At 42.4% G+C, this 16,696-nt stretch overlaps 1 protein-coding gene across 7 annotated transcripts in view; it reads left to right on the forward strand.

Moving 5' to 3' along the window:
* PDZD2 (PDZ domain containing 2) overlaps positions 1 to 10,444 on the forward strand; it is a 316,382-nt gene extending 305,938 nt beyond the window's left edge. For all 7 annotated transcript variants that reach the window (XM_026666378.2, XM_087958543.1, XM_087958548.1 and 4 more), the window contains 3 exons: positions 1,690 to 1,954; positions 3,146 to 3,280; positions 4,611 to 10,444. In XM_026666378.2, the coding sequence (XP_026522163.2) occupies positions 1,690 to 1,954; positions 3,146 to 3,280; positions 4,611 to 4,777 (567 nt within the window). In that variant the 3' untranslated portion in view covers positions 4,778 to 10,444. The remainder of the gene's footprint in view (positions 1 to 1,689; positions 1,955 to 3,145; positions 3,281 to 4,610) is intronic.
* The last annotated feature ends 6,252 nt before the right edge of the window (positions 10,445 to 16,696 follow it).

Consider the following 16,696-nt stretch of genomic DNA (forward strand, 5'->3'; position numbering starts at 1 on the left):
ACTAAACAAGTCTAACCCCGCTTAGCTTCTCAAAGTCAGCCAAGGTCAGCTAAATGCTGCCACCTGCTGGGACACTCAGACACTAGGACTGTGTCAAAGGGGTGGGTGGGTTGGTTTGGCTTCAGCGAAGCTTCAGATGAAATTTTGTGAAGCTGCGAGCAAAGTAAAGCTGCCATGTTACTTTGCTTATTATTTTGGGATTTCCTCTGGTATTTCTCTTTGCTGAAAGTATATGGAGAAATCTTCAAACCAGCCTGGAGGCAAACTGCATAATTTCTGCCCTTGAATGAGGCAAAGAGCATCGATTTTGTGGAGCAAAGAATCTTGTTAACCCAAAGTGCAGCCCCCTTTTCCCTTTCCACTCAAAATCATCTTCCAAAAAGTGTGTGTCTTTCTTGGGAATTTGGCTCAAAATATTACAAGAAGCATCTGTTTTAAACATTAGAAGCATTTGTTTCTGAGTTTGGCTGACATTCCTACAGAGTGCTATATTATCTTTCCATCAGCTTCCACAGAGACTTGGCTCACGTATTCAAATTCATCTGCATTGTGTAGCTATTTGAGAATTGGGCAGGTGGGTTGGTCTATTTCACTAGCGTTGGCACCCTTTGGGCAAGAGAACACATTCCTTTACTCTCTGTATTTTTCCTGGCTTGAAAGCTTCTCTAAGGACAGAATGCTAGCCTAGATTGGCCCTTAGGTAGCTCCAGTTATTTAGTCCATAGGAGTGCAACGGCTCAGAAGTTAAAGACACTGAGCTTGTCAGCTGAAAAGCTGATAGCCTGGGTTTGAGACCCGAGCACACCACACAACAGGGTAAGCTCCCGTTCCTTGCCCCAGCTCCTGCCCACTTAGCAGTTCAAAAACATGCAAATGCAAGTAGGTTAATAGGTACCACTTTGGTGGGAAGATAACAGCATTCCATGCATCTTTGGCATATAACCATGCTGGCCACATGACCACGGAAAATGTCTTGAGACAACGCTGGCTCCCTTATGAAGAAACGGAGTTGAGGACTGTACCCTAGAGTCAGGCACACCTAGACAGGGGCAAATTGTACCTTTACCTTTTCTTAACCTTCTGAAATACAGGATGGTTAGCTTCCAAAAACTATGTCTCTAACTAACAGTATCAGAGAAGTTTTCCATAATAAATTGGGCTGCCAATTTACATATTCGCTAGATTTATTGGCCTTCATTTTTAATCAGTTGATCATTCAACATGCCTTTGTTTCTTTAACATTTGTTTTGCTCTAGGTTTGGTGTTTTATATTTCATAATAATTGACAAATGAAATGCTACAGCTGGTGTTCTTAATAGGAGCCAGATTCTGTTAAATTGCATATTATCTCACATTTCTTCCAACAGTTCAAAAGGCACCATTGCTGAACTTCTGTTCTTGTGAAGATTTATAGAAACCAGGAGAACTTGAGTTCTAGTTTCACCTTGGGCACAAAGCCAGTTGAGTGACTTTGGGCCAATCACTGTCTCTCATCCCTAAGAAGCAGGCAATGGCAAACCACTTCTGAAATCTTGCCAAAAAATGTGCAAGGTCTTGTCCAGGAAGTTGCCAAGAGTCAAAACTGACTCAAAGGCACTCACGAATCAATTAGTTAAAGGAGAACCTTTTAAATCTGCTAACAGTTCTTTAACCCATTGGCAATCTTCATCCTAATGTGTCTCCTTCAAGGTCCATCGGGTGTTTTCCAAAGGCGTGGCTTCCCAGGAGGGGAAAATTCACCGTGGTGACCTCATTCTTTCTATCAACGGCACTTGTTTGGAGGGTTCTGTCCACGGGGATGTCCTCAACGCACTCCATCAGGCCAGGCTCCATAAATATGCCATCGTGGTCATCAAGAAGGAGAAAGACAGAGGAAGAATGCCTCCTCGGAGCAATGAAATCCATACTTCAGATAGGCCAGCTTTGGTGGCTGCAGCCACAGGAAGTGAAGCAGGTATTGTACAATATGAGTTAATTGCAGTGGTGGTATTCAGCCGGTTCGCACCGGTTCAAGTGAACTGGAAGCAAGGATTTGGCATGGGTTGCCGAATTGGTAGTAACTTCTAGCAGGCCATGCCCCTGACCTGGTCGCCCGGTCGCTTCTCGCTCACTTGTCCCTCCCGCCCCATGCTCACTCACCCCTCCCACCTGACACTCGCCCCGCGCAGTCACTCCTTAAGGTATTTCTTTTTTTTCACCCTCCCGACAATCAGCTGTTCCTACGATCAGTTGTGCCGGGATTCCCCTCGCTGTCTTCCCTGAGACCCAGGAAGGCAAAAAATGGAGGCCCCCTGCTCACTGCGCTCCAGTTTTTGCCTTCCTGGGCACCAGGGAAGCCTTCTGAGAGCAACAACGCCCCCAGGAGGCTTCCTTGGGGCCCAGAAGGACCCCCAAATGGGGGGGGGGTTGCTGCAAAAAGCCCTGCCCACCCAGTCACATGTCCACCTAGCCACGCCCACATAGCCACGCCCACAGAACCGGTAGTAAAAAAATTTGAATCCCACCATTGGTTAAGTGGTGTTTGAAATGAATTCGCCCACCCCTCTACTCTCTCAAGAAATCATAGCAATGGTGGGGGGAGCTGCCCCCATAGGATTCATACACCAATTATAAATTTTTGGATGGAGTAAGTGAAAATATGAAAATACATTCAACTGTCAATTGGAATCCTTTAGTATCCAAATAATCCTTTTAAAAATGGGAAGATTCTTAAATATTTCAGGCCAAAGCAGAAATTGAACTGCTAGATTTTCACGCAGAGCAGTTGGACATCGGACAGTAGCTTTTGGTTTATAAATCAGATAATAAATACGAAATATTTTATTCCCAGAGACATTTAGATTTATAGGCGTTTGCATAATCCAAGTCCAAGTATTCCAACAGCATAGCTGAAGTCCTGCTGTCACAGCTAAAAAAGAAATCTCCGATGGTCTGCTCTCCATTTCAAAGAATAGAAATAACATAAGGAAGGAAGGACTGCAAAATATGATGTATACTTTCCAAAGATTTGGAGAACCAGACATATCTCTGGTGTATTTGTCAAGGTCTGTTCTGTGCTGTCTGTGGTTTGACCTCTCATAGGTGGTTAACCTATATTTGATCATTAGAGCGAGTTTTCTGAATTTTTTTCTCTCTCTCTCCAAAGGTTCAAGCGGAGACCTGAATGGGGCCATTTGTGTTGAACTTTTGAAGACTTCTGCTGGCTTGGGTTTCAGCCTGGATGGTGGGAAAGCTTCGATATCCGGAGACAGGCCTTTGCTCATCAAAAGAATTTTTAAAGGTAACTTGGACAGTTTTCGGAAAATCCTGCTTTTTTCTCCTCTGCTAAAGACAATCCGAAAACGCACTGCCCTCTTTGCAAGTCTGAATGTCTCCGATTCGGTGCAAGGATTTGATTCTTTTTTGCAGAATCAAAAAGGAGACCTATCTTCCCCCGCACAAAATATTGATGTCAGCATTAACAAAACGACGCGCTCCGCAATCACTCCCTGATGTTTGTCCTAGTGGAATTCTACCGGTTTGGCCCAGTTCTGGCGTACCGGTAGTGCTGAAGATCAGCTGGCAGAGAACTGGTCTCTCTGACACTCGACAGTCGGGCCCACCTGCCTGCCCCTGCTCCTTGGTCCTTTGTAACCTGTCAGCTGTTTGGTGTGGCAGAGCAGATTGCTGTGCTAAACAGCTGGGAAGCACAGTAGCTTAGTTTTTAGTGTTTAATGCATGCGCCTGACTTGCGCGACGCCCCTGCAGTCACGCCCACCAAGCCACACCCACAGAACCAGCGGTGGGAACTTTTGAATCCCACCACTGATTTGTACTGTCCAAAATTCCAGCTTGGTTAGACCTCACCCAACAGACCAGCCAATTCCTAATCTGCTTTCTCTGTGCCAGGAGTGTCAAACTCAAGGCCCGGGGGAATCCGGCCCATGGAGTGCTTAGATCTGGCCGACGGGCCAGTCTGGAAAAAGCAAAAGACTGGCTGGTGGTGCCTCTGCCAGCAAAAATGGAGCCTGGGGGGCTCATGCGGTCCCCCGTGCCCCATTTTTATCCCCAACAGCCTCCTGCAACACTCTGCCAGCGAAATGGGGCTCGATGGCAGTGCACGCTCCCCACCCCGAGCTCCGTTTTTGCTGGCAGAGGGCTATCAAAACAAACTAAAAACGAAACAAAAGGAGAAATGTTTCCCCTTTTGCATTTGAGCATGCAAGAAGGGACAGGAAAGGAGAAAGGGAAAGAGGAAAGACAAAGAAAAAGAAGGGAATATGGGAAGAGAGCAAGTAAGGAAAGGGAAGGAAGAAGAAAGGAGAATAAAGAGGGGAGGAAAAAGAAGAAGGGGAAGGTACAAAGGAACGAAGGAAAGAAAGAAGGAAAGAAAGAAAGAAGGAAGGAGATTATAATGAGAGTGAGTGGGGGTCTGGGGGAAGTCCGGCCTTACCACAGGTGCCCCCCATATGAGTCCCTTGTCATGCCCACCATGGCCATGCACATGCCCAGCCACGCCCACCATGGCTATGCCCCCCTCCACACACACACACACACACACACCGGCCCTCTGTTTTCTACCCATCTGCACTTGGATATTTCAACCTGCACTTGGATATTTCTGCCAACAGGTGGTGCTGCTGAACAAGCTGGGAAACTGGAAGCGGGCGATGAAATTCTTGCCATTGGAGGGAAATCCCTGCTTGGACTCATGCACTACGACGCGTGGAACGTCATCAAGTCTGTCCCAGAGGGGCCCATTCACCTGCTGATCAGGAAGCATCGGCCGCCGGAATGACGGATCCCAACCCCTGCGTTCCGCTTCCCTTTTGAGCGACAACCTCACCAGTTTTGTTTGCCGGGAGCCGTAATGTTGGCATCTGGGATGTTATTCTCCTAGGTCAGAATGGTTTTATCAGCCGAGAAGCCTCAATTGCAAGACTGGTGTCGAGCATCAATATGGTCAGGCAGCTACCCCACGTTTGGAGTTCGTTAGATGGGCACAGTTTGGTTCTTTTAATTGCAACCGACTTGTTCAAAAGAGAAAAGATAAACCAACCCAGAACTTAATAGCAGGAACACAAGATATCACAGTGGCTGCTGCCTGCACTGGCTGTCTGGATAGGAGGTGCAGAAGCTCATAAAAACGGAGGCATCTCCAAGAGAATCCCCTAAACCAGAGGTCTCCAAACTTGGCAACTTTAAGACTTTGTGGACTTCAACTTTGTGGACTTCAACTTTGTGGTTGAAGTCAACAAGTCTTCATGTTGCCAGGTTTGGGGACTCCTACCCTAAACCCTGGAGCTGACCTAAGCCAGGAACTGATTTAATGTGTTCTGGTTTTGCAAATGGTGTCTTTCTTTTCACCCTCGTGGAAGGTGCCATAATGTCTTCCTTCTTGCTGAATTCTTCCTCATTCTTTGCCACAGACACTCAGGAGCATTGCTTTGTGTTTACAGTCTGCTCTCTCTTCAGTACACCCAGGAAGTGGGGGAACATAGGATATGAAAAGGCTACGAAGGAGTGGGTGCAGAATGTAACTGTCGCGTAGCCTGATACCAACTAGATAAATCCAGAGCAATAGTGGAGGGGGAAATCCCTGCATTTTATAAATTAAATCAATGGTGTCTGTGTTCTTTTGCTTTTAATGCCAAAGATGGCACAATAAAATATTTTGCATTGGTTCTATGGAAAGTTCGGTAGTATACAGGGGGCAAAAAAAGAAAAGGAAAAAAAAAAGGATTGCATTTGGTTTCTTCTTATTACAACGAAGAGTTTTGGTATCTTGTTTTCCATCACATGGGGTGATTGTTCTCAGCATTTGTAACTCACTGAAAATGAAGCTCTCAGATTCAGTTCTGGGTATCACCAACTCAACGGTCTTGGATATCAGAACCTGCAGACCTGGAAAAGGATTTTGCCAAAGATCCGGAAGAGCTGTTGCCAATCAGAACAACAAATGCTTAACTTAGAAGGACCAGTGGCCTGATTTGGTGAAAGACAGCTTCATATATTGATCTGGAAGCCACTGGCCCTCCACAAAGGACACCTCAGGTTTAGCCATGAACTCATTTTCATGGTCCTTCTTAAACTCTTAGCACTCAAAGAGAAGTATTTGCCGTAAATTTTGTAAACTGATAACTATTTATTGGGAAACGTACTATGTATTAGGAAACCTGAGTGTCTTTTAAAATGTCTGAGTGATTTGAATGTGTCTGTCTGAAATTTTTACATTTTGTAACTCAAACTGAGTGATGAAATTGTCCAATATGGATGACTGCAAGGGTTTTCTAGATATACCAGGCAGTTTTGACTTCGGCTGCTTTTGTGGATCCAGCATGCTTTTACTTTTTAAAAAATGAGAATGACCGGGGGGGCGGGAAATATGTGTTTTCTATTGTGGAGGTAAGAATTTTTTGAGGACTTGGGGAATGCTAATGGAAATGTCTCAATTGTCAACATTAAATCACCAAATCTGGATGTGACACTATATGCACATTGGAGAATAGATACAGGGAGAAAATATAATTAGAAACAAATGTTGTGTTTCTAGGACAGTTTAGTAGGAATATAATGTTCAGTGTTTATCATTCAAAATCACAGTTACTGGCCTCTAGAATTTAAATTAGACAAATTTTAGAAAAATGAGTCTAGCATCTCCCTAATATCGAGGGAGATAGATGTTATTACAATAAGGTAGTAATCCAAGATCACATTTTTAAAGAAATGCACTCCTGATTTGCCTAAAATTGCAGTCAATACTTTTAAGATGAAATGGAAGGAACAATTGATTAGGACAGTTTCAGTCATGAAAGTGAAGATTATTTTAGTTGTGCTCTATTCCTGATTACTACATGCATGTATCCATTGTTTTTTGTCTTGCAATGGTATGAAATCATTTGCTGTCATCCACTTCATTTTTACTTCCTAGTCCTTGACTTTGAATTCTAGTCTACAGCTTGTGTTTCCAGATTGTTCCTCATGTAAGAGATCACCAGGTCTGATCTGTTTTGTCTTTCTGAAGATCTGCCAGGTGTTGCCACCTGCTGTGGCTTTCAAAACAAAGAGAAAACAAATTATAAATCCCGGCTTGAAAATGTTTTCCAGATTTCAATTCTACATGGCCATAACTTCCAATTCTATTCTAAAGTATTGGTTTTAGCAGGTTTTTTTTGTGCCTCTGTGGTAGCAGTTTCTTAAATAGACTGTTAAAGATTCTGTGTGATTGCACGTGTTCCCTCTAGATTGTGGAAAATGTGTATGTAGTTCACCATCTCAAAATGAACAAAAATTACTTCTATGTACTCGCTTCATCACAGTATCACACGCACTACTTCTGAATACTTCTCACATAGTCAAAGCACATGCCTGACAAATCATTTTAGTGGGGAAATTATTTTAGGCAGAGAGTTAAATGTAAGGGAGGTTGGCCTGGTTTTGTTTTGTCTTGTTTTTAAATAAACCAGGATGATGCGGGGTTGGGGAGAGGCAGGTATCAGCACAAAGCGGTATGATAATCCTTAAATAAATTGGAGGGGGGATTCGTTTTCAAGGAAATGATAAATACTGGAAATTAATTAAATATATATCTTGTTCCTGTTGCCTTAAATTCCTATGTCAGTATCAAACCCTCAATTCCAGATTTTGAACACCAAATGAGATTTATATTTATGATGGATCGTCTACACCGAGCCATATCACCCTCGTGGTGAGTGGATTTATTTTGTATATTTGTTCGAAGCCACATATTCACAGGATGGGACTGAAAACAGTCAAAATGGCAGCTGCAACCAATGGGATTCAAGCAAAACCTCATTTTTATGTGCATCAGAATGTATCTAAATAGAGGCAGGGCTTTGACTTTTGGGGAACCCCCTACAGATGACCCCAATCCATATGGGCATTTACAAGAAGTGCTTTCAGGAAAAAAAATGCATTTAATGGAGATGTATTGCAAACGGATTGCAATCTACTTTACTGCCCCTGTTGGTACAACATACAGTATTTAATCTGGTTAGCTCCTAACTCAGGGGTCTGTAACCTGCGGCTCTGGAGCCGCATGTGGCTCTTTCGGCCCTCTGCTGCAGCTTCTTGTTGGCTGATCCCACCACTGGCTGGCCCCTCCCCACCCTGTCACTCCTTGCCTGGCCTAAGAAAGGTGATGGCGGGGGATGGAGACTCGCTCCATATTCCAGAACAGGAGGTAACTGGGTGGGAGTGAGTGATGTCAAGTTGGCCACGCCCACCCAGTCACACCGGTTGTTAAATTATTGGGTCCCAGTGTTTTCTGTGGGAAACAAGTCCAAATGGCTTTTTGAGTGTTTAAGGTTGCAGACCCCTGCCCTTACTTCAAGTCATATGTTTTCCAGCACCTTGGACAGCTCACCATCATGCTTAGCTCTATTAAAAATCACCATTTCAACCAGTTAGCATGATTGTATTCCACAGCCCTATTCACTTTCTGCAAGATGGATTTAGTAGGCCACAAACCATTATAATGAGGTTGGCAAGGCAAGGTCTCATTATACCATCAGTCCCTTCCCTATTGGTTAGGCAGGGATCAGAAGGTGGAACTTGGGACTGTGCAACCAATCAATGATTGAAAGGAGCGTTCTGCAAAGGAAAAATTAGTTTCCCCCCCAGAACCAATGTATTCAGTTCTTTTTCTCAGAGGATTGGGGCAGTTTGCAATCTGAGGCTGAAGGGAGCTTAAACACCCATTTTCACTCCCATATTAATGTTTGCATAAAAGACCATTTCCATAAAATACTTCAGCCTCCTTCACAGAGGTCATAAAATGAATTGGTCACATGACCAAATGCCAGGGTCGTAAAGTAACTGCTGTGGTTATTAAGTGAACCCATGGCTTCCAATTGGCCGGTTTTGCCAAAAACCAGAAGTAAATGCTGGTTTTCAGAAAAACCACCATAAAGCACAACCATCGGGCCTCAGGTTGGTCATAAACAGTCACAAATGGCCGTTTGGCCCGGTAGCCAAGTTCTTGAAGTTCTTGAAGTTCTGAATGTGACCAGAGGGGGGCTACCATCAAAACTTTGCACTCAGATCATAAGTACTCCCCCTCCTTCAAGGTTATGCCATCAGAACTTCAAACAGTTGCTAAGCAACCAGTTGTAAGTCAAGGACTACCTGCATCTTTATACAGAAATGCTACATTTAAATTCTGATTCTGAATCACCATCTGTAAATCATCCTCAGCTTGCTATTTCCATTTTTTTTTCCTGTTAAAGAGTTGAGTTATCCCAAGCTAGTGCCATGCAGAAGCAGAGGAACTACAGACCTCACAATTCTGTAGCCTAACATGGCCAAAGGAATTCTGCTACTTTGTAGTGCTGATATAATATTAAATTAGAGCACTGGCAGCAAAGTTTAACTCTGAGCACTGGCTGATACATTGTCTACCATTGCACTGTGGGCATGCTTGTGCTTCCTTCCTGAATTGCTAGGCTATAGACACTTTTAAATCAAGATGTTTTGCATCCAACTCTGCCATCAGTCGCTTGATGTATACGTGAAAAGTGAACTTAATGTATTGTAATTTTATAAATATTAATTTGGAATCATGACAAGGGCATTCAGACTGTGTAAGTCCATCTGTTTGCCAGACACAAAAGTTAATTATGTGAAAAAAATGAATATCATTTAAAAGTTATGATTAATTTTATTTTTGGTTTTTTTTTACCTTGCTCTAGACATCAATTATCTGTCCCTGTTACTGATGAGCTGTCATCTTGATAATAATAATTTTGGATTAGTGGGATCTGAAATTAGCGTATCGCAGAAGCTGTGTGGAATATATATTTGTCATGTCATAGAAAGTGGGATCTTGTAGGAATTAATTGAGCAAACAAGTTGTATAGAAACACAATGGAAGTTGGGAGAACTCAAAACCACAATTGAGGAGATAGTAAACATTGATTATAGAGAGCAAACTAGATGCTTAGCAGGTTAATTTCTACCTTTGGAACATTTAGGGGACTCAGCCACACTCAGACATAGGTTTGCTACCCCCACTTACCCAGGGAGTGTGGCAGTGTGTGTCAAAAGAGTCAAAAATGATCTCCGCAACCAGGCAATCAAAACTCATGTAAAAAGGGGGCGGGGCTTTGTGGGGCTTCAGCTGCCATCTTGATTTTAGGGGGGGCTACAGCCGTCATCTTGATTTGTCCTGCCAACACCACTTTCCTCTTACCCTTTTGTATGAAACAGGCCACAATTCTGTGTGGGTTTTTTTAAAACCGTGACACATTACTTCCAGTACGATGTTGTATATTAATGTTGTCATTTTTATAAATATGTCCTTTGTGTTCAGATTATTTTTAAATGCCTTGTTGTAAAAAGATAAGTGCAATAATAGGACGTAGACTGTGTACCTTTCCAAGTGTGCTTTATTCCAATTGTCTGAATGAGCATCTCTTTAAAAAAAAAAAAAAAAACTTTCACTGCATTTTTTTTTAGTGACTTCTGAAAATAAATAATAATGTTCCTTTATTGGGTTACTATTGGCGTGGAAATGCAGGAATCTTGAACGTAATTTTTATTTTCCAGTGCGTTACTCATCTTGCAGTGTTGACACATTGTGCTAAACTTTTAATTTACTTCAGTATGGTTTATTTAAATCATAGTGGCCTAGGTTTGGAAAATGTACTAGCTTAGGGGTCTTCAAACTTGACAGCTTTAAGACTTGTGGACTTCAACACCCAAAATTCCTCCTCCAGTCATGTTAGCTCAGGAATTCTGGGAGTTGAAGTCCACAAGTCTTAAAGCTGCCAAGTTTGAAGACCCTTGGACTAGAGGATGGTTGAAAGGCCCACATTATACTCAAATGGATATACCTAAAAAGGGAGTCCCAAGAGAGGTGCTCAATGCTGGAGGTGCCTGATGAGCTAAGAAGACCTCCCACCCATCTGTCTCTTTGTTCTAGTTTCAGTATAGTTTTAAAATCCTAATCTTTAATGTTTTTATATTTTAATTATTTTTCTACTTGTGTAATTTGTAAGCCCCGCAGAGTCATCTTATAGAGGAAATAGGCAGCATAAATATTTAATAAATAATTAAATAAATTAAATAAACAAATAAATGTGTTAGCGGGGATGCCCTCACAAAGGTGTCAAAATAGATTTCTTTTTCTATTTACAAAAATGGCCGTTTTCCCTCATGGAGGGCATATCCACCGAAACAGCATATTTTACCTGGAAATTAATTCCCCCTCCACCCTCCTGATATTTCTACTATCTTAGTGAGGTTTTTAGGAGACTCAGATCTATTCTTGCAAAGCAGTAAATTATATTTGCTTTGAAACATGTTAGCTTCCAATTTGTTTACCTCTTATTGAAACATTTTTTTAAAAAAAGTTCAGTCAATATAGAAAATCTAGGGAATAGCAAACAAGGATTGAGAACTCTCTATACATACCCAATATTCTCAGTTTGTTTAAAGAAACTAGGCTACTGGGAGACCTTAGGCAAGAAAACAGACTTGGTGACTTTGGGTCAGTCCCTCATCCCAACTCACCTCACAGGGTTGTTGTGGGGAAAATAAGCGGAGGAAGGCATATTAGCTATGTTCACCAAGTTGAGTTGTACATGAAAAAAGGGGATTAAAAATAAATTTAAAAATGGAGAGCCAGTTTGGTGTAAAGGTTTAAGGCATCACGCTAGAAACTGGGAGATGGTGAGTTCTACTCCTAACATTAGGCATGAAACTAGCTGGGGGATCTTGGGCCAGTCACTCACTCTCAGCCCTAGGAAGGAGGCAATGGCAAAACATTATGGGAAAAAAACCTTGCCGAGAGAACTGCAGGGACTTGTCCAGGCGGTGTCTGAATATCAGACACAATTGAACAGAAAAAAAAAAAGAATGTCTATGGAGACTCATCCAGGTCTTGGTTGTCCCAAAGGTGCTTTTTCAAAAGGCAACTGGACTTTGTTTTTTTCTTGAAGACATTTCACTTCTCACTCGGGAAGCTTCTTCAGTTCTGACCTGAAGAAGCTTCAATCAGAACTGAAGAAGCTTCTTGGATGAGAAGCAAAACGTCTTCAAGAAAAAATACAGTCCAATTGCCTTTTGAAAAAGCACCTTTGGGAAAAGAAAAAGAAATGGTTTACCCACTAGGTGGCAATAGATACAGCAACATATAGGTATAATTGTATATACAGAAGTAGTTTTGCAGTTCTGGTTTAACAATAGATTACAAACTTCAGGGTATTTAAACAGAAACACTTTCTTAAACTAACAGCAGCTTTGAAACTACTTTCTAATGTATGGGAGATTTGCAGTCATCTATGCTCATGAACATAACCAGAGTGTTGATAATTAAATATTAATAATTCCACTAATTGATATCAACTAGTTTTCAACTCCTAGCTAGCATACAAATAGATTATCTCTACGATGATCTGTCCCTAACTTTGTCCTTCAGGTCATCCAACAGTGCAATTCATCTAATAATTCTTCGTTAATACTAAGTACTTGTTAACTATTTCTTTACATTTTCTCGTTATTTGGAGAGGGCTGTATTTTGCTATTATTTCAGCATTATTTGGGGTTTTCTGTGTATTGGTTATTTCTCTAAACAAGTATACCTCATATTTCAGGAAACACATATTTATATACACATTCACATAAGCAGATATCGCCTTACAAAAGGCTGAACACAGGAAAGTGGGGCGGGGGGGGGAGGGAGATCAGCAATTGTGCAATACTTTCACAGTATTTTACGAGCCCTGGAGGGAGGCATTTTTCTGATTTTTGCAGCCCCAAATTGGCATACATCAATTCACTAACTTGAGACACACTTTGGTTTCTGACACAGCTTTCTTTGAGGGTGAGGAAAACCATAACAGCTTCTGATACGTTTTCAAAAAGCTTACAAAACTAGAGGTATTCATGGGTTTAAAGCTAACCACAGATTATGAAAACATAACAGATTATGCAGATGATTGCAACACAACATTAGAACCTGTGCTAGGTGAGATAAATCGTTGGATGTAGATAACACCGCAATTTCACCTCCCTCTCTCCCTTTGGGCCCAGGCAAACAACACAGGAAGCAGAGTTAATAACAGAAAACCTATTTATTGTTTCAATTTCAAGTTCTTTTTCTATACGTAGAAAGTAAGGGGAAAATCCAAGTGCTATGTGTCATTCATTGCTGTGGCCACAGTTCAACCACAATTCCGTTCATGTGGCTTCTGAGTCATTTCTATGGCTTACAACAGTGGTCCCGAACCTTTTTTGTACCAGGGACCGGTTTCATGTAGAAACACTGTTTCAAGGACCGGTTAGGGTTTTTTTAAATTTTTTAATTTTATTTTATTTTATTTTATTATTTTATTATTTTATTATTTTATTTTATTTTATTTTATTTTATTTTATTTTATTTTATTTTATTTTATTTTATTTTATTTTATTTTATTTTATTTTATTTTATTTTATTATTTTATTTTATTTTATTTTATTATTTTATTTTATTTTATTATTTTATTTTATTTTATTTTATTTTATTTTATTTTATTTTATTTTATTTTATTTTATTATTTTATTTTATTTTATTTTATTTTATTTTATTTTATTTTATTAATTTTATTTTATTATTTTATTTTATTATTTTATTTTATTTTATTTTATTTTATTTTATTTTATTTTATTTTATTTTATTTTATTTTATTTTATTTATTTTATTATTTTATTTTATTATTTTATTATTTTATTTTATTTTATTTTATTTTATTTTATTTTATTTTATTTTATTTTATTTTATTATTTATTATTTTATTTTATTTTATTATATATTCCACTCATTGAAAAGCTAGTTATGACTTAATTTAATTATAATCAAAGTTGGATTGGATTTAATAATCATGGTTAATGCAGGCATGATATTACCCTCTGAAAAAAAAAATCGGGGCCGGCCAAAAGAGACCCTGCGCCGCGCGCCAAGAAATCGCACACACAACACCAATGCTACACACCCTTCCTTTCCAGCCGGTCAGGTGTGGATCAGCTCCGGGGCTGAGGCCGCCACCCGGGGAGCGCCCGCTGCTTTCCCTCGCCAGGGCCGGGTGGTGGCGTGTTGCCCTGCGCCGCGTGGCTCCCGCCTGGCAGCGCACTTCTCGGCACGAGGCAGCCGGGTTGCCCAAGGAGCCCGGCCGGCCAGGCGAGGGGAAGGCAGCGAGGGACCTGCCGGGCTGGGGCGGAAAACCCGCTTGGCAAGGGGCCGGGGAAGCCTGCGGGCGGAGGACCAAGCGCGCTGGGAGGCAGAGATTCAGCTGAGGCCGTCAGACGGAGAGACAGCTGGTCTGTGGCTGCCCAGCTCCCTTTTCCTGCTGCTCACCTGAGTGGCCTGTAGCCGCGTGTCGGTGAGGCGATCGAAGATGAGCTTCACCAGAGCCTTAACCAGGTCGTTGGCCGCTTCCGAAGAGGGCAAGGGCAGTTCATGCAGGCTGGGATCGAGGTAATCGGCGGCAGCGTAGCCTCGCAGAACTCCTGGCGTAAGCCCGGCGAATCGGGAGCCTCCTTCTTAGGGAGAGCAGCTTCTCCGCGGCTACCACGTCCCCCTTTTCTCCAGCCACGCACGGCGTGGAGCTGATGTTTTTGGTCGAGCGAGGCTGAGGGACGGCATCAAAACCAGCGCTTGATCCAGCATGTCGGAACAAGATGGCACCGAAGCAAAGTAGGCAACCTGGTCCTAAATGATCCACGGACCGGTACCGGTCCGTGGACCGGTGGTTGGGGACCCCTGGCTTACAAGAATGCCTAGGAAAGAGTCAAAGCTACAGCAAGGTCAACCCCAGAGGTGGCATTCAGCAGGTTCTGACCAGTTCTGGAGAACCAGTAGCAGAAATTTTGAGTAGTTCAGAGAACTGGCAAATACCACCCCTGACTGGCCCCGCCCCCATCTATTCTCTGCCTCCAATTGGCTGGGTCTTCTTTTGTTGCCCTGCACAGGAGAATGGAGCTGGAAAGCAGGTTAGTGGGGTGGGGTGGGAAGGGGGATTTTGCAGTAACCTTCCCCTGTCATGCCCACCAAGCCAGGCCACACCCACAGAACCAGTAGTAAAAAAATTTGAATCCTACCACTGGTCAGCCACCCTTCCCCCCCTCGCCCCGGTACAGCCGATCCTCGACTTACAACACCTTGCGTAGTGAGCGTTCAAACAGCATCGAAAAAAATGAGTTATGACTCTTTTCACACTTAACGACCATTGAAGTATCCCCGTGGTCACGCGATCAAAATTCAGACACTTGGCCCCTGGTTCATATTTATGACGTGGGTCACGCGATCTCCTTTACGACCCCCGGGCAAGCAAAATCAATGGGAAAGCCAGATTATTTCAACAGCTGTGTTACTAACTTACAACTGCAAGTGATTCACTTAACACCTGAGGCCTGAAAGGCTGTAAAATGGGGCAAAACTCACTTAACCGCCATCTTGCTTAGCAACAGAAATTTTGGACTCAGTTGTGGTTGTAAATCACAGGCCTATCCATATACCAGACAGGAATGAACTAATTCTACTTTATTGTCAGGCTACATCAACCTGGGAGGGGAGGAGCAGGGTGGGTGGGGCGGGGCCAGCTGGTTGATTCAACTACCGGTTCCGCAAACGAGATGTAAATTTAACATCCAGTTCGCTCGAACCAGTCTGAACTGGGTGAATCCCACCCCTGGGCTCCACTGGTATGGACCTGTCCTGAGAGCAGCACCATCCACCGTGGCCAGGACTGCCTACCAACTAGATGTCAATGGCAGGTGACCTCACGGGCATCCAAAACAGAAACGGTACAACAGTAACAAAACAAAGATATGCACGCCTGCGCCCTGGAGATGCAGCTGAGTGTGCAAAGTGGCATCCAATGATCTGAAAAGTGGACACTGCACTTGCAGGAATTCACTAGGAGGAGGAGGAAGAAGAAGAAGAAGAAGAAGAAGAAGAAGAAGAAGAAGAAGAAGAAGAAGAAGAAGAAGAAGAAGAAGAAGAAGAAGAAGAAGAAGAAGAAGAAGAAGAAGAAGAAGAAGAAGAAGAAGAAGAAGAAGAAGAAGAAGATTGCAAGTGAGGTAACTGTGGCTCTTCAGCAGTTGCAGAACAATTCCTAGTGATCTGAACCAGCTCTGCCAGTCACAAGCACGATTACAGAGCTGAGCATTTGCAAGGTGGAGGTCATAAGGTAAAGATTATGGTTGTAATTATGTGAGCAATTAAAGTCCTTTTAAAGCCCATGAAACGGCCTTTTAAAGTCCCCGTTATATGTGTGCCACATGTTAAAAAAAAAGAAAGGCATGGCTTTGATTGCCCAGTTATGGGTACTATTTTTAATTTTTGATCACCTACCCCTGTGCAGGAGCTGTAGTTCAGCACCCCTGGAAAGCAGAAACTACTGTCCTTATGGTTTCAAAGTTTACATTGCTAGATTTTGACCAGGGAGATCTGAATAGCAGGTTGCTGAAAACTCCACCTTTCATTCCAGTATATAAGCAAGACGAATTACAGTTAGAACAAATAAAGATAGACTCCCAAGACAAGGGAGTTAATTGCTGGCATATCTTACCCTTCCCTATCCCTATCTGCTCAGCCTTTTATATAAGTATCTCACCGCTTGGGGGAAAAGGGCCTTAGTATTTGATCCCAAGATAATGACATAGCCTTGAAGCCTGCAATCTGGGGCTTTTTATCTGGATCAAAGCCAGAGGGCCTTCC

Source organism: Notechis scutatus, chromosome 2 (genome assembly GCF_049901735.1).
Source record: "Notechis scutatus isolate UNSWTSFEM ecotype Mainland chromosome 2, rNotScu1.2, whole genome shotgun sequence".
NCBI classification, from domain to species: Eukaryota; Metazoa; Chordata; class Lepidosauria; order Squamata; family Elapidae; genus Notechis; species Notechis scutatus.